General features: G+C 37.9%; 1 protein-coding gene across 2 annotated transcripts in view; it reads left to right on the forward strand.

Annotated features, from left to right (window-relative positions):
* Positions 1-88: 88 nt before the first annotated feature.
* glra4b (glycine receptor, alpha 4b) overlaps positions 89-23,579 on the forward strand; it is a 29,174-nt gene continuing 5,683 nt past the window's right edge. For both annotated transcript variants that reach the window (XM_061962115.2, XM_061962116.2), the window contains exons 1-7: positions 89-1,061; positions 5,647-5,774; positions 6,419-6,486; positions 13,950-14,173; positions 17,531-17,613; positions 17,683-17,820; positions 17,909-18,123. In XM_061962115.2, coding sequence (XP_061818099.1) covers positions 1,003-1,061; positions 5,647-5,774; positions 6,419-6,486; positions 13,950-14,173; positions 17,531-17,613; positions 17,683-17,820; positions 17,909-18,123 — 915 coding nt within the window. In that variant the 5' untranslated portion in view covers positions 89-1,002. The remainder of the gene's footprint in view (positions 1,062-5,646; positions 5,775-6,418; positions 6,487-13,949; positions 14,174-17,530; positions 17,614-17,682; positions 17,821-17,908; positions 18,124-23,579) is intronic.

The following is a 23,579-nucleotide window of genomic DNA, read 5'->3' on the forward strand; positions in this document are numbered from 1 at the left end:
TTCAGGGCGATAAATGTGGATGCAGGCCAGAACCACAGGTCTAGTTCAGAAACAATTAGTCAAATGAGCATGTTGATCAAGTGAGACTAAGTATGTCCAACATTAAAACCAAGCTTGGCCTACTTTTTTTTGTCTGGAGGTCAAAATGCTCAAGCATGCAGAAGCAGAGTGCCCCCAGCCCCCTCTTTCATGACTTTCGCGTTATTAGTAATACATCCATGTTTGCTCGTCACACACATTTCTTCCTCTATTTGACACTAAAGGCTGCAGTAGCCAAGTGAGGCAGACGTGCAGCGATAACAAGCCGCCTCTTCCTTTCATATTAATTTTACATGATCTTGTGGATGAAATTTCTGGATGGAGAAAACAAACATGCGCATCCACATTTTATATTTACATTCATTTTCTGCGGATTGGAAGACGCACCCAGTGAGTCGGAAACATTGGACGTATTTGCTGAAGATGGAAAATACTGACGTCCACCAATGCCAATAGTGAGATTTTTACCCCCACCCATTGTTTTTAAGAGATGTATATATATATATCGTCAAAACAAGGTACTGTTGTATCGATGGCTGTTAAAATTGTGATCATTGGCTCAAGTTTATTATTTGAACATTTTAGATGATATACCGTACAACTGGTTAGTTCTGCAAAAGTGTCTGCGCGCCTAATAAAAAGGTTACTGTGTCTTTAAATATTCTTGCAGTCCTTCCGTGAGCATGCATATAGCCATAAAAAAGAGATAAAGCTTGAAGTCATCTTCACAAACACAAGCGGAGAGGGTGGGGGGAAAAAAAGTTCCCTGGGATTTTGAATTATACAGCAGCAGCAGCAGCTTCTCTAGTTTACACCTGCTGAGAAGGAGGGAGGATGTGCTGAGTTCAGTTGACAGTCTTGACTGGAGGAGCCAACAAGTTCCCAGCAACGGCATTTTTTTTTTCTTTCTCTCTTTTCAGTTATTTTTCCCTCTCCGGTAGTGGAATATTTTTGTTTTCTAGGATGCAACTGAACATTTTGTGTTTACTATGTGCTCCTTGTGTGTTTTTTTTGCAAGGCAGGTACAGTAACATGTGAGCTTTTGGCATGTTTTGATGTGCATGTTTAAAACATGACTGCAATTGATATAGAATGGGGTTTCTGCATGCATGCATATGTTTATTACCGTATATGTACAAAACAGGGGTCTCCTAACTCTTAACACCTACTCACCTTTTTTTTATGTATTACTGTAAAAGCCCCCCAAAAACATATATACATTTAATGAGGAAGCTGTGTGTTATTGGGGGCAACAAATGAGCTGTTTCTCTTTTCATAGCTCTTTATTTTTTTTGCTGTAAAATTTTAATTAATTGTATTTTTTCATATTGCTGTGGATTAACAAAAAATGTCATACAGAGCTGCTCTTTGAACCCCTATAGTGTAAAAAACAAAAATGCCCTTTGAGGTGATTTGTTGGTGCCTCAGTTTTTGTTCGCAACACTTTTTGCATGGTTCAGTTTATGACAAGTGTTGCCAACTGTGGTTTTGGGGAAACCGCTACGTTTTCAGCAGAATTGACTATCTAAACCAGGGGTCTCAAACTCAATTTACGTGGTGGCCACTGGAGGTAGAGTCTGGTTGAGGCTGGGTCGCGTAAAGTATTCACTTCAGGATCACTTTTTAACCACGTGACTAGATGTGTTAACTACTTTTACTTACAGCTATTAGTGGCCCAGAATCATCATGAATGTAAAATACTTTACTTTGCTTACAGGAAGTTGCTTGTTGTTTTGCCCAATGTGCTGGGCAAAACAACAAGCAACAAGCTCACCTTTTTGTGCTGTAATTTTTCACCGTTATTGTATTTACTGTCGGTGTCAAACTCTCTTTCATTGAGGGCCACGTCACAATTGTGGCCGCCCTCAAAGGGACATGACACTTGATGTGACCAGGGGCGTCACTAGGTCTGAAGAACATGGGGGGGGGCTTAGCCCCCAGGAGGTTCCTGGGATGCTCTCGCGCAAAAAATGTTGCACTTGCAAGATCTTTTCGCTCACAGCTTTTTGGCACTGTATTAGAATTACACAACAGCCACTGAGTACATCTAAATGGTTGAAAGTGGAAGTGTAAGAAAGCTTTAGTCGTCATAAGTAATCATGAGATGGCCCAAACACATAAGAGCAGTGTTGTTGCATGGGAAAGCTAGCAGACAACTTGCAAACAGGGAAACGTTGCACAGATGATTGCAGTGTAAACAAACTTGCACAGCACTACAGAGTTGACCTGAAAACAGAGGAGGTTCTGGTAGAAAGAAACTTTCTTGCCTGGAAAGCAGGGGCTGGAGGTCCACCCAACGATATGTTGTCTGTGCTAACCTCTGAGTCAGAATGTTTGCACTTGCAAGATTTTTTTTCTTACATCTTGTTGTTACTGTATTAGAATTACACAGCAAATACTGAAGAAAGCGAAATGGTTGAATTGCAATATTGTTAGTTTCCTGTTATTACTGAAATGGCAATTTAAGGCATTTAGACCAAAAGTGTCAAATTCAAGACCCACAGGCCACACCTGGCCAGTAGGGTTGGGTGATATATATATATCCCAATAACCTGCCATTTATGGTGAAAACAATAAAAGTGAAGATAAAAAACACCCATAGAACTCCACCTTTTTAACTATGAGTCTGTCAGTGCATCCAGTCTTCAGAGCTCCCAAAACACTACTCTAAAATAATATATATATATATATATATATATATATATACATATATATATATATATATATGTTAAACTACATCAATTAGGTTTTAAGTAGCACACCTATACTGCAAAGCTGTATCATAAGCATCCTCATTATTCACCAAAATAGACGAATACAAAATAGTTGACAAATTAGCAGAAACAGACGAAAATAATGTTTTAGGAACTCAGGTCAATCAATGTTCCACCACTGATCGCCAACACACTCTTCTGAGCAGCCTTTGAGGCAAATCTCCCCCATACTGCGGGAGACATCTTCTTTCATAATCTTCTCCGCGGTTTAGAAAATGTTGACTTTGATTGCACAGAATCCTTGAGATCGCCACAAATGTGCCAGTAGTGTGACTACTAGAATTGAAGCATGTCTACTTCCGAGTTTACTTCAGTAAACACTGCAGGGCGTGCGATGTCATGACACCATGTCTGTATTTTTGGGTCAGTTTGCATTCACATTTGAGTCTGGACACATTTTTGTTGTAATGTGAACGACTAATTATCTGAATTAAACCCCCCCCCCCCTTCTTCAAATGATTTATAATCCTAGTTAATAATTACAGGTTATGTTATTTATTTCAACTCATATTCCTGCATATTTATATTGAATTTTCTGCATTTTTTTGTAAAAAGTAAAAATAAAAAATTACACCAAATTATTAAGGGGGGCTTAAGAATATTTTAAGCCCCCCCCCTAAGGGTGACAGTGAATATATATGAATATTAATGTATAATTACTGCCTAATACCTATGCATTTTATTATATTGTTTATGTACAAATTGATGGCTAATTTTCTTTGAAAAAAGTAAAGGTGACATGCAGATACCTAAGCACTTATTTTAACAAAGACATGTTTTTTTTACATGTGTATCTTTTTTTCCCCCATTATCAGATAATATTAAAGTTTAGAAGACATACAATTACATGCAGTAAACATTTTCTGTCAAAATGTAAAGAACAATGACATTTTGTATACTTTATTGATGCACATTATTTCCAGGCTTTTGCGGGCCCCTTGAAACGATGTGGTGGGCCAGATTTGGCCCCCAGTAAAGTTACACAAAAAAGGGCCTGCAGACCACAAATAAATTGGCCTTCAGGATGCGGGTTTGAAACCACTGGTCTAAACAAAGATTCCACTTGCGTTTTAAATAGTCTATTTGCTTTTTATTAAGTAGGACTGCAAAATAAGCCACCATGGGGCCCCAAAAATTTGCAAGTGCACTCTGATAAAGAAGGCGAGGAACACTATTGAACTAAAGAACGTGTGCGAACGTTGTTCCTCACTCTTCATTCATCCCCAACAATAGTCTTCAATGAAGGCAAAAGTGATGTTAAATATTTTTTTAGTCATTTCATCCATCATTTATATTTATTTCACATTGCTTTATGCATGTAAAACTATTTATGAAAATTACTCGATTTTCATGATTCTGTCTTTTTGGAATGGATTACAATAATTCCTTGTTCAACCCCATTTATTTGTTCCAGACATTACCGTAGAAAATGTATAATACCTTTTTTTTTTTTTTTTTACTAGATCAGTGGCTCTCAAACTTTTTTCACCAAGTATCACCTCAGAAAACACTTGGCTCTCCGAGTACCACCATAATGACCAACATTAAAATACAGTAGCATAATAGGCCTAAGTATTTATTAAAAACAGGCTAAAAGTTTTATTCAACAAGTATATTTTATTGTTTGGCCACTGTAACATTACACACAGTTTGAACAGTAACACAGTGTTTAAATATAGGAAATTAAAACACTGTACTTTAATGAATTGATTCTTTGGTGAACCACTGGATGGAACACCAGTTTGAGAATCATTGAACTAGAGCAGGGATGTCAAACGTACGACCCGAGGGCCAGATCAGGCCCGCGAACAGGTTTTGTCCGACCCGCGGGATGAGGTTGCTAAGTATAAAAGTTAACCTGAAATATTTGAATGAAGGAAACAGCTGTTCTAAATGTGTCCACTGGATGTCACAATAGCAATTCTTTGTATCTTTGTAGATGATGCTACATAATTACAAAATAAACCACATGATGTTAGTACATCAGTCGATGAAAATGATCAAATTACATAAATAACAAACTGTAATATGATTTTGATATAATTTTTTTATCTTGAGAGATTGAAAATGAACACCAATGAGTTGACTGATGGATATTATCACATAATTTATTCAGAAAATGTAATTAACGACAAAGTATATATACTATTAACTCCAACAGGCAATTGTAAAAAAACAACAACCACCAACAACATTATGATTTGTACAATTTCAAAATGTGCTTGTTCTATTTTTAAACCAAGAAAATAATCTGAACCTGTCTTTATTTTTAAGTTATCGTGCCGTGATTTTACCAGTCCGACCCACTAGGGAGTAGATTTTTCTACATGTGGCCCCCGATCTAAAATGAGTTTGACACCCCTGAACTAGATGGTAAAAAACCTATTTCTAAATAATTTTTTCAACACTACGAGAGCCCTAATGACACCAAATAACACCCTTTAGTCACCTTTACACTATTTTAATCAATATGTAATGCTGCCTGAGGCTGAGCCAATCAGTACTCATGATACCGAACAGAGCACTCTGATTGGTATGGTCTCTTCTAACGGTCAATAATACTGTAGTATTGATATTTGTAGGTTATTTAGCCATTTGTATGCTTGAAAATGTTGAATTTAGGGCAAAAATGTTGTAGAATATGCCTAAAAAACCTTGCAATGTGGTGAAGCTGCAAGATTTGAAGCGCGATGTGGCGAAGCACGGCAGTACTAAGAAAAACTAAGGCACCGCTGTAAATGAACTCCTTTTTGATGTGTTGACTGTATTGTGTTTAAAAGAGAATACGCACGCAATATTCCAAATATAAGTTGTTGCAGTTGTTGCCCGGCAGGTCAGTCGTCTGTAAGGAGATGAAGTTACCCGGCGGTGCATCCAGACCTCCTTCCCCATCTGACTTCCTGGACAAGCTGATGGGTCGCACATCAGGATATGACGCTCGCATCAGACCCAACTTCAAAGGTATAAGCCAATGTTGCTGTGGGAGGCGCCTCTCTGTTGTGACAGGTGTGATGACGCTTTGCTGCTCAATTTGCCCGACGACGTGGGCGTTGAAGGAGCACAAATCCCTTCCAGATGGGTCAAAGGGGAGCAGAGATGCTGCAGGCTGACATCTCACACATTCAAGCCTCGTCGTGTGTGTTTGTCACAGTTTCTCCACTGACCCACATCCTCAAGTCTTGATATTTTTACACTTCCTTCAGATCCTTTTAATTTAAAACGTGCAGCAGCGCCTGACTTGTTACCCCACAGGCCCATTTAAGTCCAGTCGGGATCTGGAGCTGTGAATGAAGCCAGCAGATTCTCTTTGACATGCTTTACCCCATACAAGTCTCCGGGGTTGAATTTCATATATATTTCATATCATATTTGATAACTCTCTCCGCTACATCGTTAGTGCATGCTGGGGGGGAAATCCCAGCTGATGATCTATAAATGCACTAATGTAACTCAAGTAGAATCAATAAATCATGGCCTCCCAGGATATGAAAAATTCAAAGTTTAGGGGTCGGTGGATGGGCTGAACTAGTGCACTGGAAATGACGGGTTATTCCGGATAATTATTTATTTATCTTTTTATGAAATATACCTTGTGCTTCTCTCAGGTCCTCCTGTCAACGTCACCTGCAACATCTTCATCAACAGCTTTGGCTCCATCACTGAAACCACCATGGTATGTCATCATCGTCATCCTTCTTGAAAATGTGCGAGAATCATACAAAGATGGGTTCAACTCAATGTGTACAGTGCACAAAATGTATTAAAAAAAATGATTTCACAAAGTATTTCAACTTACTAGCCTATTTGGTTCTGTGACGGAGCTCAAAACACCTGTATGTCAAATCAACATCTCCCATTAAATTACATAGAAATCTCTCTAATTGGTGCTACAGCAGAACTTTAACGTGTAGCATGCCTTTTAAAAAGAAAAACAAACTTTTAAATAATAAATATTGTAAAAAAAAAAACAATACTATAGTATATACAGCAGAGCCTCGATTTCCGAATCCCTCTATTTGCAAACTTTTCGATTTACAAACTTTTAGCCTCTGTGTAGAAACCATGATGTCTCTGTGTACGAATGCTTCGTTCAGTCATTCATTTTGTGTTGCGTCTGCAGGCAAAAAGCAGGGCACAGCATTGTTGTGTAGGAGGAGCCCTCCATGTCACTTGCTGCCCACTATACTACTTGTCACTTCTCAGTGCCTCAGCGTGTGTGCCTCTACCATACTTGCCAACCTTGAGACCTCCGATTTCGGGAAGTGGGAGGTGGGGGTGGGGCTAAGAGGGGAGGAGTATATTTACAGTTAGAATTCACCAAGTCAAGTATTTCATATATATATATATATATATATATATATATATATATATATATATATATATATATATATATATATATATATATATATATATATATATATATATAAGAAATATTTGACTTTCAGTGAATTCTAGCTATATATATATATATATATATTTATTTATTTTGTTATATATATATATATATATATATATTTATTTTGTTTTATATATATATATATATATATATATATATATATATAAATAAAATAAATACTTGAGTTTCAGTGTTCATTTATTTACACATATACACACACATAACACTCATCTACCGTACTCATTGTTGAGTTAAGGGTTGAATTGTCCATCCTTGTTCTATTCTCTGTCACTATTTTTCTAACCATGCTGAACACCCTCTCTGATGATGTATTGCTGTGTGGAACGCACAAAAGTGCTTTCATCAAATGCACTAGAATCTGGAATCTTCCATCTCTCCCTAGCATCAATTTTTGCTTCTTGAGGAAGATCTTCACTGCCAAGCACTTGGTAGTCCACTACTTCTTCCCGGAGGCTATCCAGGTCCAATCGCAGCTGCGGCTTGGAACTTACAAGCGTATTTCTTCATCTTACTCGTCGTCGGCGTCGCCACGGCTGTATCTTCCTCGTTCTTCTGCTTCGTCTCCTTGTTGTGTGCGCAGTTGTGCACTGCACTCTCTAAAAGCCCTAGATGTTATTGTCACATATGCATGTCCAGTAGATGGCAGTATTGTCCTGTTTAAGAGTGTCACAACATTGCTGTTTACGGCAGACAAACTGCTTTACGGTAGACAAAAAACGTGACTGCTGTTGTTGTGTGTTGTTACCGCGCTGAGAGGACGTTAATGAAACTGCCTAACAATAAACCCACATAAGAAACCAAGAACGAGCCCTCGATCATTCTACAGTTATAACGTCATTGGGCAGGCACGCTGTTTATATTGTGGGAAAGCGGACGTGAAAACAGGCTGTCGACACGTCACTCAGGTCCGCATGGAGCTGGAGGGGGCGTGGCCTCCAGCTCCGCCTGAATTTTGGGAGATTTTCGGGAGAGGCGCTGAATTTCGGGAGTCTCCCGGAAAATCCGGGAGGGTTGGCAAGTATGGCCTCTACTGTGTTTTTTCGCCTTTTGAGAAGTTTTGTCCATTTTGCTAACTTAATATGCATCCCAAAAACTCAACAGACAAGCATGGAAAGAAGGGAGGAATGACTTTGCAGTTAAAAAAATATATATATACTATTTGCGAGGACTACATTAATGGCAATCACAAGTATGGAATAATTGATGAAGCCGGTTTTGTACCACAGCAAGTTTAAATTATGATGAGGCCAGACTTTTCTGGAAAAAATCTGCCAGAGCAGATGTATTTCCTCTCAGGAGTGTGTCTTTTAAGGTTAAGTTAAAGTTAAAGTACCCATGATTGTCACACACACAGTAGGTGTGGCGAAATTATTCTCTGCATTTGACCCATCACCCTTGATCACCCCCTGGGAGGTGAGGTGAGGGGAGCAGTGAGCAGCAGCGGGGGCCGTGCCCGGAAATCATTTTTGGTGATTTAACCCCCAATTCCAACCCTTGATGCTGAGTGTCAAGCAGGTAGACACACGTGCACATGACTCCCTTCTCCCTCTGTCTGCTGCTCTCTCTTCAGCTCCTTGACGATGCTGGTGGATTATATCTAGGCCTGTGCCGATAACAAATTTTGCTTGACGATATATTGCCCTACGAATTATTGCCGATAAACAATATTATTGCCATTATTTTAATGAGACCAAACTAAGCATTGATGTAACGATAATACATAATAATAATGCATGTATATCCTTTCAAATGCAATAAACATGTATTTCTCGTGTATTTTAACATTGTAATTGGAATGACCATTTGCAAGAAATGACAGTATTATACAAAGAAGAAGAACAATAAAAATGTAGGTAAAATATGAAAATGTAAACTATATTATACAATTCAATATAAAATTGTAATAATCACAGCTTCCTATGTATGTTTAATGTCTTATCAGTACTACCAATATTGTGCAATCACAGCTTAACCTTTAATGTGCAGGGGTGAAATGTTCATTTTCAGTAAGAAATATCTATATTTTTATTGCACCATTGTGTTTCTAATTTTAACATGAATAATAACATGAATCAATAGTTCTCTGACACAGTGTAGAACAATGTCAAGTGTCTATTCTTTTTTTAATCTGGTAAAGCAAAATATTTACTTAATTATTATTATTTTTTTGTGATAAAAAGTGAAGATTTTATTAAACTAAAAATACCATTATGTGTTGCTTATGAATTGATTATAATTAATAAGTGCATCTATCACTCTCGTGTTTTTAGTTCTTCCTCTTTTTCAACCAATCCCCGAGACTATGATGCACATTTCCTCTTTGCAATGTCAATACAAGTCAAACATGCGGGACAATATTTATATATACAACAGGAAGACGTCATTCTGAAAAAGAAAATGTTTATCTCCATCATCATCCTCATTAATATTTCTATACGTATACTTACTTAACATCCACTCATTATTAAAAAGACACTGAATCAGTCGTAACTCTCTCCAAATTCGTCTTGATCTGATTACTCATTCAAAAAGTAAGTTAGTTACTTTACTGATTACTTTTTTTTTTAAGTAGCTAAGTTGAATTACAAGTTACTTTATTAGGTACATTTTGTTGCCAGCACAGAGTATACAACAACCCAAATATTCTTATCTTTTGCTGACAAAAGGTCCAAATAATGGCTGTATTTTCAGCTAGAAAATGCTCTTCTTCTTCCCTGAATTGTTTTTTATGCTCGTGTTGCTTGCTGCGATGGGATTTTTGAACTGACAGCAAATGATTTCAACTCAACAGTAATTTTACACTCCATGTCTTCATCAAAACATGTTTTGTCTAAACGTTTTTATAATAATTGTAATGTAAACCATTGTTGAGCCGGGAGCATCGGCCTCTTGAGGGCCGACAAAAATAATTCAGCTCTGGTCTGTATGGGCCACAGCAGTACTACATTGTAATACACTTTTCCTCCACTTGTGGCAGTAATGACAATATCAAAGAAGTCTGGAGCGAGTCATTGAGAAGTTTCTTAAGCGCAAAAATGATGACTAAAGTGGTAAAACTGCATTTTCATCTGCACTTTTATTTCGTTGACAGTTTGCATATTCATCCTTAATTTAGTTTATTTATTTTAGCACAGCATACATTAATTTTTCGTTCGTTATTCATGAGTCCCTTCTTATGCTGTATATTTGATTAGTAGTTATTTTTCTAATCAGTCTGACCTCTGTGTTGAATAAATAATAATCATTGTGATTAACACATGGTTTCATATCATTGGACATGTATTTATTGAATACGATTAAAATCAAGAGTAAGATTACTAATTCAGTGTTAATATTTGAGTGGGCGCTCTGTCGTGGAAAAGTTGGGCCCCAAGGTCAAAAAGGTGCCATAAACATTATTTGTATTAGCCTCTGTGTGTTCTCTCCTGAACAAAACACTGTTGTATTGTCCGCGAAAAATACTAACTTTAATTGTTTTGTATTTTTTACTAATGACATTAATACAAACATTGAACAATTTTGGTCCCGGTATTGAGCCCTGGGGTACGCCACAGGATATATTTAGCGATGTAGACGTGTGTTCGTTTAGCTTCACGTATTGTTCTTCTAATCCAGTTTAAGATCGACCCTTTGATGCCATACATTCTAATTTTTTGATTAAAATATTGTTGACATTAATTGTGTCAAATGCTTTAGTTAGACCCATAACTGCTGCTGCACACTGTTTAAATAGTAATGCACAGTGGCTTTGGACAAGTAAATGTAATCTTATCACTGATTTGGAAATAGTACCTTGTTAAATTACTTGTTACCAAAAAAACATGGTTGTATTAACCCTGCTCAAAATAAATCTGAACTACCGTACTCTCATTATGTGTTGGCCCATTTAAGGCAACTTATTTTTTTTGTACAAGGTTCCTAAACTGAAGAATACTAATTTTAGTAACAGGAATGAGTTCTTAGCATAGCATTAGCAAATGCATATGAATATGGCCTCATAGCATTAAATTTTCCTGAGGGAACTCTCCTGAAGGAATCAATAAAGTACTATCTATCTATCCATCTATCTATGTATCTATCTATCTATCTATCTATCTATCTATCTATCTATCTATCTATCTATCTATCTATCTATCTATCTATCTTTATTGACATTAACCCCATTACAGTACAGGGATTCAACATTTTTTTAGGGAAATAAGAAAACAGGACTGTGTATAGTTGAAAAATTATGGCCTGCTGGGGATCTGAAAACCGCAATTTCCTGTAGACCAGGGACTCTCAAACTGTGGTCTAGTGGTACGCGGGCTTCATCTAGTGGTACGCCAAAGGAGTCTGTAAACATGTACTGTATATGTAGTGTCATTGTTGATGTTTGTGAATTTTCTGGATGGATGACTTCAAAGATTTCTTTTATATCATATCCCCAGGTGCAGAACAAGAACAGTTGGTGTTTTTTTGAGTGATATTGTCAAAATGATTATTGTGGTTGTAGTTTGCAGTTGTGCATTACGTTATACTAGGAGCTGTTTCGGTCAGTGTATGCTTTGGTCATTGAATTTTCTTTTCATGAATAGAAATAAAAAAACTAAAGGTTTATTTGAATTTTATTTTGAGAGACATCAAATGTAATTGAAAAACAAAACTTAGACAACAACAAACTTTATTGATACTGAAGGGAAATTGTTCTTTAAAAAAATAAACTTATTGAAAAGCAATAACTACATCTAAATGACGGTTTCATTTTCATTTGATATTTCATAGGAAAACAATAAATCATCAGTTACCAAAAACAAAAAGAACCAGCCAAAATATTAAATGTACTTGTTAAATAAAACCTCTGCTTTGTTTTTTAATGAATACTTAGGCCTACTACGGTACTGTATTTTAATGTTGGTTGTTATGGTGCTACTTAGATAGTCAAGTGTTTTCTGAGGTGGTGCTTGGTGAAAAAGTTTGACAACCACTGCTGTAGACCTGTGGAATATTCCTATTTGTTCAGGTTTTCACTCAGTCCTGTTCCCATAACATATTACTCCCTAATGTGTTATGGCAACAAGACTGAGTGAAAACCCAGGGGCACTACTACATTTATGAATTGTAATTCTTTATTCTTATTTTATTTATTTATTTTTTAAAGAAATTGATCTTTAGGTATGATGTAGTAGGGCCAAGTAATAACAAATGCATTAACATATGTATTTAATAGACAATCAGATTAATGTGCAGGACATTTTGAAAATAAAATAAAAAGTATTTTACAGTTAGTTTTTTCATGTAATTATACATTTTATTTACTGGTAATGCAAATTGATTTTTAAACACCTTCTTCAAAAAAGGAGTTTCCTTAAACTTACAGATAAGAATTCATGAATCATTTTGAACTACAAACACTATCTATAAACTGGAAAGTGTCAAGTATAATTTCCTCACCAGGCTTTAAACCGTCGCCAAAAAAAAAAAAAAAAAAAAAAAAAAGGTTAATGCCTTTATTAATGAGGTCTGAACACTTTGTGAAGGGTGTCTTATGTTTTTATTTATTTACATTTTGAGACAGTGAGACTCATGTACATGTATTTTCTAAAATACCTATGAGGGGATCTCATCAAATATTCATCACATTATTAACTGTATCCACTCAGCATCCATTGCACTGGTCACATCTGCGGTCCCTTCAAAGATTTCTCATTGTTCCTATTGGGTTGAGTTTTTCTTGCCCTGATGTGGGATCTGAGCCGAGGATGTCTTTGTGGCTTGTGCAGCCCTTTGAGACATTTGTGATTAAGGGCTATATAAGTAAACTTTGATTGATTGATATAATTGAAAGTGCAGTTTACGGTCTGTAAGTGTCAGTATTTTTGTTCCGCACACTTTTTGAGAACTTGCTTCTAACCCAGCCAATATTCAAAGGGAGAGCCTTTCAAAGCATGGAACAGTGAGTTTTTTCCCCAGAGAGAATATTATAGCAGACGTGTCCCCTCCTCACCGAAAAACAGATTTTTCTGGATCAGATTTTGTAGAGTTTTCAGCTCACTGCAGGGTTTGTTTACGCTCTCGCTGAAGGAACTAAAAAACAATTCATGTTTCCTTGAAAGTTTGCTTTGCAAGTTTGAAAAATATATATATATACAATACAGGCCAAAAGTTTGGAGACACCTTCTCATTCAATGTGTTTTCTTTATTTTCATGACTATTTACAGTGTAGATTGTCACCGAAGGCATCAGAACTATGAATGAACACATGTGGAGTTATGTACTTAACAAAAAAAGATGAAATAACTGAAAACATGTTTTATATTCTAGTTTCTTCAAAATAGCCACCATTTGCTCTGATGACTGCTTTGCACACTCTTGGCATCCTCTCGATGATCTTCAAGAGAAAGGGTTTTCACTTCACAGGTGTCATAGTTTTGATGCCTTCAGTGACAATCTATAATGTGAATAGTCATGAAAATAAAGAAAACGCATTGAAATGAGAAGGTGTATCCAAACTTTTGGCCTGTACTGTATGTGTATATATATATATATGTATATATATATATATATATATATATATATATATATATGTATATAATTATTTTTATTTATTTTGTGTCTAAATTTTTGTCAAGCTGCTGCATTTCCCCTAGGGAGACTTTCACCTCACTCTTATATTACAAAAACAATACTCTCTGTAGGTCTTTAAATTCTGTAACTCTGGCGTATGTTAATGATTGCAGGACTACCGGCTGAATGTATTTCTGCGGCAGCAGTGGAACGACCCTCGACTGGCTAACAAGGAGTACCCTGACGACTCGCTCGACCTGGACCCCTCCATGTTGGACTCCATTTGGAAGCCCGACTTATTCTTTGCCAATGAAAAGGGAGCAAACTTCCATGAAGTCACCACAGACAACAAACTGCTCAGAATATTCCAAAATGGAAATGTTCTCTACAGCATCAGGTGAAACGCGTAATAATTTTATGTAAAAAATAAAAAGAATACATTATCATACACAGTAAATGTATTGGCGGGGGTTACATACCAAAACCCCCTGTGAATGGCGAAAAAAACGTGAGTAAGACTCCTTTAGAAATGTTCATTTTTGACACGTGACCGCCATCATTTCCCATCTGGCAACACTGTCACAGAAGTAACCTGTCAATCATAACATATAACATTAGGTACACGTAAGTTCAGTCAATAGCTTTTGATGGACCGGGACCAGAATATTTCATGATTTTTAAGAGCTAGTACACTAGTACCTCAACTTACGAGCTTAATTGGTTCTGTGACAGAGCTCTTAACTCAAAACACTTGTATGTCAAATTAACATCTTCCCTGGAAATGAACTGAAATCAATTTAATTGGTGCTATCCCCCCACATGCAACATGCCTTTTGAAAAGAAAAACTAGCTTCTAGATAATAAATATTGTATCCAAACAATACAATAGGAGGTACAACTAATAACAGTAGCTTCATGAAGTAATAAAGTACAGCATTTACCTTGGAAAGTGGACTTCTACAATATTTTCTTCCAGCTGCTTATTCATCAAACACAGCACCAGCAGCTACTCCAAACTTTCATGGACAAATGTCCACCGTTTATATATTATTTTAAAATTTTTGTCTGGCGTTGGACTCATTCTGCTTCACCAAGTTGGCTACATCCACTTTTTCTTGTCAGCACTGTCCTTCACACTCACGTTCTTCCTTCCCGTGGTTGGAAAACAAAGTTATGTCCATCTGTAGCTGCAAGTTAATGCTAGCAGGTAAGACCAGGGCCCTCATGTAACAAACTTGCGTATGCACAAAATCCTGGCGTATGCTCTTTTTCACATTATGTTGTAAGTTACACAAATGATATGTATATTGGGGGTAATCACAGTGAGCCACCTCTGCTAAAGTTTTACATATCATTGCAGCGACTATCTTTTCGAACGTGATGCAGCACTACATTTCCGGTCCACTCGTCTTTTTGGCCTTATCTTCTTCTTTCCTGACCATTTCTTTTTCATTTCAGTTCAGTTCTCGGAGACACAGCAATGGCGGCTGGCTTTCAATCTCACTCCTCTAAAAAAAACATGAGAAAGAAGCACCTTCTACTGAGTCCTGATTGGTCAGAGCGTGCAGCACTCAGCCACATGGCTTTTTTCAATTTGATTTGCGTATTAATAATGGGGCGCCTCCTGGGCAGGGTCTGGGTGTGACAAGTCACTCACACGACTGCGGTAAATTTCAAGCTGATTGCGACGTAAAAAGAATACATCTGAATTTTTTACTAGCATCCGTAGTTTTCTGGATTTGAACGTACGTCCATTTTTAGTAGGAAATCCACGCAATTCCAGTTACATGAGGCCCAAGGTGTTTTGGTCTGATCTTACAGTAACATTTGCTACTCCAACTAATGGCGGAGATGTTTATAACTGTCATGTCTGTGATCATGTTTTGTTTTAGTCATGTTCAGTTTTGTTTTTGGACTTTTTGTGCCCTTTTGTTTGTTTTGTCACCATAGCAACCATTAGTTTTCACCTGTCACGTCACGCACCTGTTTTCACTAATCATGTCTGTAGTATTTAAGTTCATTGTTTTGAGTTTGTCTTTCTGGCGACATCCCACATTTATGCTCTGCACATTCCTGACACTTGTTTTCATGTGCATCTTTCATGCTGCTACTTTAGTCCAAGCCAAGTAAGTTTTTGTTTATTAATGCTATAGTCTTTTGGTTTCATAGTTTGTTCTCCGCCACTGTGCGCGCTTTTCGTTTGTACTTTTTTGATAGTAATAAACAATCATGTACTTACATTCCCGTCTCGCCCGAGCCAACTTTCCGTTGCCTTCTGGAAAAACAAAACCCAAGGACCAAGTTTTGACAATAACTCATTTTTGTCCTGTAACGTAAAGCATAACAATCAGCTGAGAGATAGCTTTTATCTCAAAACATGCTTAAGTTGGGGTACCACAGTACTATTCAACATCAGGGCCGTTCCTCCCTATACGGAAATCTTGTGCTTTGTGGAGGATACCGCAATCAGTGTGGGCCCCCGTTTTGCATGAATATGCATATGCAACATTTTTAATAAAATAATTTCAGCTTCATATGAAATTTTACCTCAAGTATATTCCTAGCCTCTTCCAGCTCTGTCACTGATATATAGTATATGGTGGCTTTGAATATCAATAAGCTTGTGTTTCACTGTGGCACAATGTACATAATTAACTTGTGTATCCACCTGTTGCTCTTTGAACAATTGTTTTGGTGCTACTGATGTGAGGGTCTTCTCATGTAAAATATGTTAACAATGCATTAGGAAAGCATGCACATAGAAAGCAGACCCAAAGTCAACATATCATTAAATGAACATCTCTCTGACAATGTCAATCAAAACTCAAAAAACATTTTTAAAGGCTCAACTTTTGTTACAGCTTTTGCATCGAATCACATCAGATTGTTCAAGTGTACTTAATGAAGTGTCCAGAGGATGATAACATGGCATGTACATGACTATCATTCCACATTTACCAACAATTAGACAAATATCCCGCTTGCATGATTTTTTTTTTTCACTTGAGTTCAGCTGAGCTGTAATTGGCTAAAGCCGTGAACATGTTCCTAGTAAACAATAACTGTAGGCTAAATACATTCAAGCCATTTAAGTGGCACTAAAGCAGTGTGTGTAGCGTGATAATACGGAGATACACGGATGTAGATTATAAGAAAAATGAGAGCATTGAAAATGTAGAAGTAAAATCCGGTGGTGTTTCATATTAAAAACAAATAAAACAGTAGTGGGGTACCAGCCATTTATGCAGACTATATACTGTCCATATATTCATTTTTACCATTAAGTTGGTAATGTTATTAAATGGGTATATACCTTTGTAAGGCCTTAATAAACTGTCTTCTTAAATATTTATATACACTTAATAATAACTTTAAAAAAAATCATAATATTAAAATTATTTAAAATAATAATTTAATAAGAGTAACGTAAATAATATTTCACTAACAAACACATAAATACATTTAAAAATAACTATATACTGATTTCCTGGGTTCATAGTATCATTGGTAGCCCATTAATAAACTATTTATGATGGTTTCCTCATTTCAACAGGTGATATAAAGATTGTAAATACAAAATAAATAAATTAATCAATAAATAGAAAATATATATAAACAAAATAAGATAAAACTTGTAACTAAAACTACAGACGTCGTGTTTGATCAAACTGCCCTGTAAAATACATTAAAAATAATAAAATAATTGGATGTTTTACGCAGAGCCTGCCATGTATAATAATCATATGTCTTCCAGGCTGACGTTGACCCTCTCCTGTCCCATGGATCTCAAAAACTTCCCCATGGACAGCCAGACATGCATCATGCAGCTGGAAAGCTGTGAGCGACTCTCATTCAAAAGCAATTTGTCGCCCAGGTGTGTAAACTAATCGTTTCTTTTGACTCCAGTTGGCTACACCATGAACGACCTCATCTTCGAATGGCTGGACGTGGGCGCCGTGCAGGTGGCTGATGACCTGGTGCTGCCTCAGTTTGTGCTGAAGGAGGAGAAAGGCCTGGGCTACTGCACCAAGCACTACAACACAGGTACACCAGCATCCAACATGGTGACGCACCTGTCAGTCTACTTCTAATGAACCTGTTAGCCGGTGCCTGTATCTCCCCCTGCGCTTAGGTAAATTCACCTGCATTGAGGTGAAATTCTACCTGGAGCGCCAGATGGGCTACTACTTAATCCAGATGTACATTCCCAGCCTGCTGACGGTCATCCTTTCCTGGGTGTCCTTCTGGATCAACATGGACGCAGCACCAGCCCGAGTAGGGCTGGGCATCACCACCGTGCTCACCATGACGACGCAGAGCTCCGGCTCCAGGGCGTCGCTGCCAAAGGTAGGACTGGTGCAGCGTTGGTACACGGGGGGAAACTGTAATTGGTCATTTAAGTCATTCAATCAATCAATCAATCAAAGTTTATTTATATAGCCCTAAATCACAAGTGTCTAAAGGGCTGCACAAGCCACAACGACATCAGATCCCACATCAGGGCAAGGAAAAACTCAACCCAATGGGATTACAATGATAAACCTTGGAGGGGACTGCAGATGTCCCCCCCGGGCGACCGGTGCAATGGACGTCGAGTGGATCTAGCATAAAAGTGTGAGAGTCCAGTCCGTAGTGGGGCCAGCAGGAGATCAGCTTGACTGGAGACAGGTCAGCAGCTCACAGACGTCCCCAACTGATGCACAGATGAGTGGTCCACCCTGGGTCCCGACTTTGGACAGCTAGCGGCTCACCTGTGGTCACCGAATCTGTGCCCCCCACCCCTCCATGAAGCAGAAAAGAGACAGCAGATCAACTGGTCTAAAAGGGGGTGTATTTAAAGGCTAGAGTATACAAATGAGTTTTTAGATGGGACTTAAATGCGTCTAAGTCCAAATAGATGTCTCGAGGCAGTAGGGCAAGGTCCTGAATCACACTAATAACATATCTGAACTCACATTGGTTTTGGTTTTTAGTGTGTTGAAAAAAATCAAAGTGACAACTTTCAATCTTTGTATATAAATAAGTTTTGACGTCCCAAACAAAGACAAACTCATGGCCAATCGCTGCAATAAATCAACATGTCTGTTGGCCAGAGGTGGGTGTTAACACGCTACATTTATTAGCCAGAGTAGTTTTTAGTGTATTAGTGAATAATAAACAATACTTTTACGCCGTTACATTGAGTTTCATTCCGACCGCTACATTCCCTTAAATCATTTATTTGTAATGGGTTATACTTGTATAGCGCTTTTCTACCTTCAAGGTACTCAAAGCGCTTTGACGCTACTTCCACATTCACCCATTCACACACACATTCACACACTGATGGTGGGTGCTGCCATGCAAGGCCCTAACCACGACCCATCGGTAGCAAGGGTGAAGTGTCTTGCTCAAGGACACGACGGACATGACTAGGATGGCAGAAGCTGGGGATCGAACCAGGAACCCTTATGTTGCTGGCACGGCCGCTCTACTGACCGAGCTACACCGTTTTAATCTATTGATTACCAGAGGTGTGGACTCGAGTCACATGACTTGGACTCGAGTCAGACTCGAGTCATGAATTTGATGACTTTAGACTCGACTTGACAAAATGTAAAAAGACTTGCAACTCGACTTAGACTTTAACATCAATGACTTGTGACTTCACTTGGACTTGAGCCTTTTGAATTGACCTGACTTGACATGACTTGCTACTTTCCCCAAAACCCAAAGATGAAAAAGTTATTCGGGAGCGCTCCGTATTTTTCATTGTGTACTTGTCTATCAGCGTTGCGTGTGTCAGCTGGTGGGCTCTCAGTACAACAGCCAATCAAATTAGATCTACTTTGTTTTCATCACACAGCATTCATCCAATCAAATTGCAGGACAACCAACGAAGAAGACATGTCCAAACCACACGCCAGTGAACAAAAAATGATACCTAAAATTATTTTGTTTGGGTATAAAAATTACGAGGTGGTCAACACAAAACGGTTTGCAGTATGCAACACATGCGGTTCGAAAATTACTGATGGAGAGGCAACAACTTCCAACTTCGTCCGGCATTTGAAGTTGCACAAAGAACGGTAAGTTTTGAATGTAAGATAACGTTTATTGGCTAAGTAACATGACTTTTATTTGCTGTGTAGTTAAATCAGTGAGGCTGTAAACTCACTGCTAACGTTATAACGTTATTGCAAACACGGGAATCTGTTGCAGTTCACTACCTTATTCATACTTTTTGTTCAGTGATTTTTTTTAAGCAGGGTTACGTTAGTCAATATATCACACGTAACGTTAGACGGCGGTCAGCAGCACCGCGTATTTTAGCCACCTAAAAAAAGACAAAAATAGTAAAATAAAGGTCAGTTAAAATGTATACTATATTATGAATGTGTACCGTTTTAGCTAGCTTTCTGACATACTGTTGGTTGTTTACCTCAGTGGTCCCCAACCACCGGGCCGCGGCCCGGTACTGGTCCGTGGATCGATTGGTATCGGGCCGCACAAGAAATCATTTTTTTTTCCTTCTTTTTTTAATTAAATCAACATAAAAAACACAAGATACACTTACAAGTAGTGCACCAACCCAAAACAACTCTCTCCCCCCTTTTGTTCTGGGCATTGAACATGAAGACTCTTCCTTCACTGTTACGAGTGGCCATGAGAATCTTGGCAGTGCCTGCCTCCAGTGCTCCAGTGGAGCGAGTTTTCAGCCATGGTGGCATCATACTACGCCCCCATCGTGCACAAATGACTGACAGACTCTTGGCTAATTTGGTCTTTTGCAAATGCAATGCAGCATAGGGCCCTGACATATAAAAAGTACAACTTTTTTGTTATGTTCACGTATATGTCATGTTTTTTCAATGTTAACACTTTTGTACAAATAAGTACATTTGCACTTTATTTTTCAATGTGTTTGTTCTGTAAAGGAATGAGTTAATGTTTAAAATGACTGGTTAATAATGCTATTATAAAGTGCAATGTCAGCACAATTTTCTTTCCTGCAATTTAAAATGCACTTGTTTTAATAAATAAATACAGCGTTTGAAAAGCATACACAATCTGTGTTAATATATTAGTCTGTGGTTAAAAGGACTTGAAAGGACTCGAAACTCAAAATGCAGGACTTAGGACTTGACTTGAGACTTTCCAGTCTTGACTTTGGACTTGACTCGGGGCTTGCCTGTCTTGACTCGGGACTTGACTCGGACTTGAGGGCAAAGACTTGAGACTTACTTGTGACTTGCAAAACAATGACTTGGTCCCACCTCTGTTGATTACTGCTTGCAAAGATGTAATCTTTTGGTTTTTTAGAAATACTTTTTCCAGCTGGCACGGTCACATGACTCCGTTTCACCAATCCAATGTAAACACTAGTGATGTTTGACTCCATTTCACCAATTAAACGGAGCCTGGCAGTCACATGACCATGATGACCATGCTCGTACAACACACTGTAGAAAGTGATGTCAGCACAAAGTCAGCACAAAGTCAGCACAAAGTTTCAATGTGCCACCTAGCTCGGAGAAACTCCGGAAGGTTCCTGAAGAACTAAATCTCCCTGGGTAGTCTTTGGTGGAAACACAGGGGGAACTTTATTCACCCGGATAAGTGGGAACGTTCCTGAAAAAGTTCCTGCGGTGGAAAAGGGCCTAAGGTTGTTCTTTTCTTGTATTTTAGTGAAGTGATTTACAAAAGGTGCACATGGTAGCCTATACTGCAGCTACTGTACCCAAAAGCTAAACACATAATAGCACGCAAGCTAGACATACATACTTAATTCAGTGCTTCTCAATTAACTGTTGAGCCCCCCAGGGAGAAAAAACATTTCATGCAACCCCCACCACTATAAAAATTATCATTTGTCTGTAAAATTGTTATAAGTACACCTCTGCTTTTTTAACATCAGAGAAAAGAAAAAAGGAACTATAGGTCAACTTACAACAAAGAATAATTTTATTAACATTGTTTTTGTAATAAAAAAGATTTAAAGTGCATCAATTTGCAAGAAATAAAAAAATGCAACTTATTTAAACTATAAACATTTTTTGACCGACTTTAGCCATTTGATACTGAAAGTTAAAAAAAAAAAAAAATCCATCCATCCTAATTAAGATTGATCATCAACATGAACTCAGGAGCAGAATACATGAACCACTTAAACCTAAAAAACTAAAATTAATACAACTTTTTGTGCTGATTGATTTTTTTTTTATCAAAATGATGAAGTCAATAATAATGGCAACAATCAGCACGTTTGTAGTAGTGCACAGCTTTTCGAAGCCTGGTTTGGAGCATGATACTGAAAATGCTTGTTCCCCGGGGTCACACGCGTCCTCCCAGGTAGGGCCCGCCACATTAAGAACTACCTTAATTAAACAATATTGCAGTCTAAAACATGATATTTTTCCATAAAATTAAGTATCAAATAATTATAGTTGCATATTACTTAAAGTAGCCAAGTCAGTAGCGTAACAAACCTTTCTGCGTCAGTCAACTTACTGGGTCATGGGCTAAATTTAAAGAGGAACTGTACTTTTTTTTGGAATTTTGCCTGTCGTTCACAATCATTATGAAAGACACGATGACGGACAGATTTTTTTGAATGCATTCTAAATATTAAATATTAAATATAATTATTAAATATTGATTTAAATAGTCCACTTACAGCGGAGCCAATGGCAGCTCCACTATTTCGCCCATAAAATACAATAAATAATTATTTTAAAAGGGCCAACAATACTCCATTTACATTTCGTGACTTGAATATGAATATGGCGACTTGTCCAGGGTGTACCCCGCCTTCCGCCCGAGTGCAGCTGGGATAGGCTACAGCACCCCCGCGACCCCGAGAGGGACAAGCGGTACAAAATGGATGGATGGATGGAATATTAACCAAGTATTAGTCCTTTCATCCATCCATAGTGATATTGTTAATAAAAGCGCTAACGCAGAGGAACTATATATAGCGGCGACGTAATCACTTCCGTTTGTGCCTATGTTCACATCATTGAGTGGTCTGCTGCTTTTTTGCTTCCTTGCTCCCTGTAAGTTTATTATATATCATACTCACACCTTTACAGAAGGTGGGTGGTGATATAATCCAACAAGTTGGGACACGTTAAATAAATGATAAATGGGTTGTACTTGTATAGCGCTTTTCTACCTTCAAGGTACTCAAAGCGCTTTGACACTACTTCCACATTTACCCATTCACACACACATTCACACACTGATGGAGGGAGCTGCCATGCAAGGCGCTAACCAGCACCCATCAGGAGCAAGGGTGAAGTGTCTTGCTCAGGACACAACGGACATGACGAGGTTGGTACTAGGTAGGGATTGAACCAGGGACCCTCGGGTCGCGCACGGCCACTCTTCCACTGCGCCACGCCGTTGACAGCTATTTAGGACCTGAAACTGGCGAGGACGACATGAAAAGCGCTTGTTTCCCCCCCTGTTTCTTCACAAGGATTATGAGACATTTTCATCTAAATGGGAATGTATGAACATCCTAGCAGTCGGCATCCTAATGACAGCAGACATTGCACAGTAAGTGATGTTTTATTATGTTTGTTGGCTCTCATAAAGTCTGCAGTGAGTAATAATCAGTGAAGAAAATAAAAAGCAAACGGTGTGATGCATTTTTGAAATTAATGCACCGTGTATGCTTAAAATGATCAAAATACATAAATATCAAATGTTATTATGAATCTACATGTTACTACATTACATATATGCTTACATCATGTATATAAAACATCAATGGAGGTGTTTGGATGTTTTTTAAGGGCTTTTATAGGCAGAATTGAACA

The sequence above is a fragment of the Nerophis lumbriciformis genome, linkage group LG09, assembly GCF_033978685.3.
Source record: "Nerophis lumbriciformis linkage group LG09, RoL_Nlum_v2.1, whole genome shotgun sequence".
Classification (NCBI taxonomy): domain Eukaryota; kingdom Metazoa; phylum Chordata; class Actinopteri; order Syngnathiformes; family Syngnathidae; genus Nerophis; species Nerophis lumbriciformis.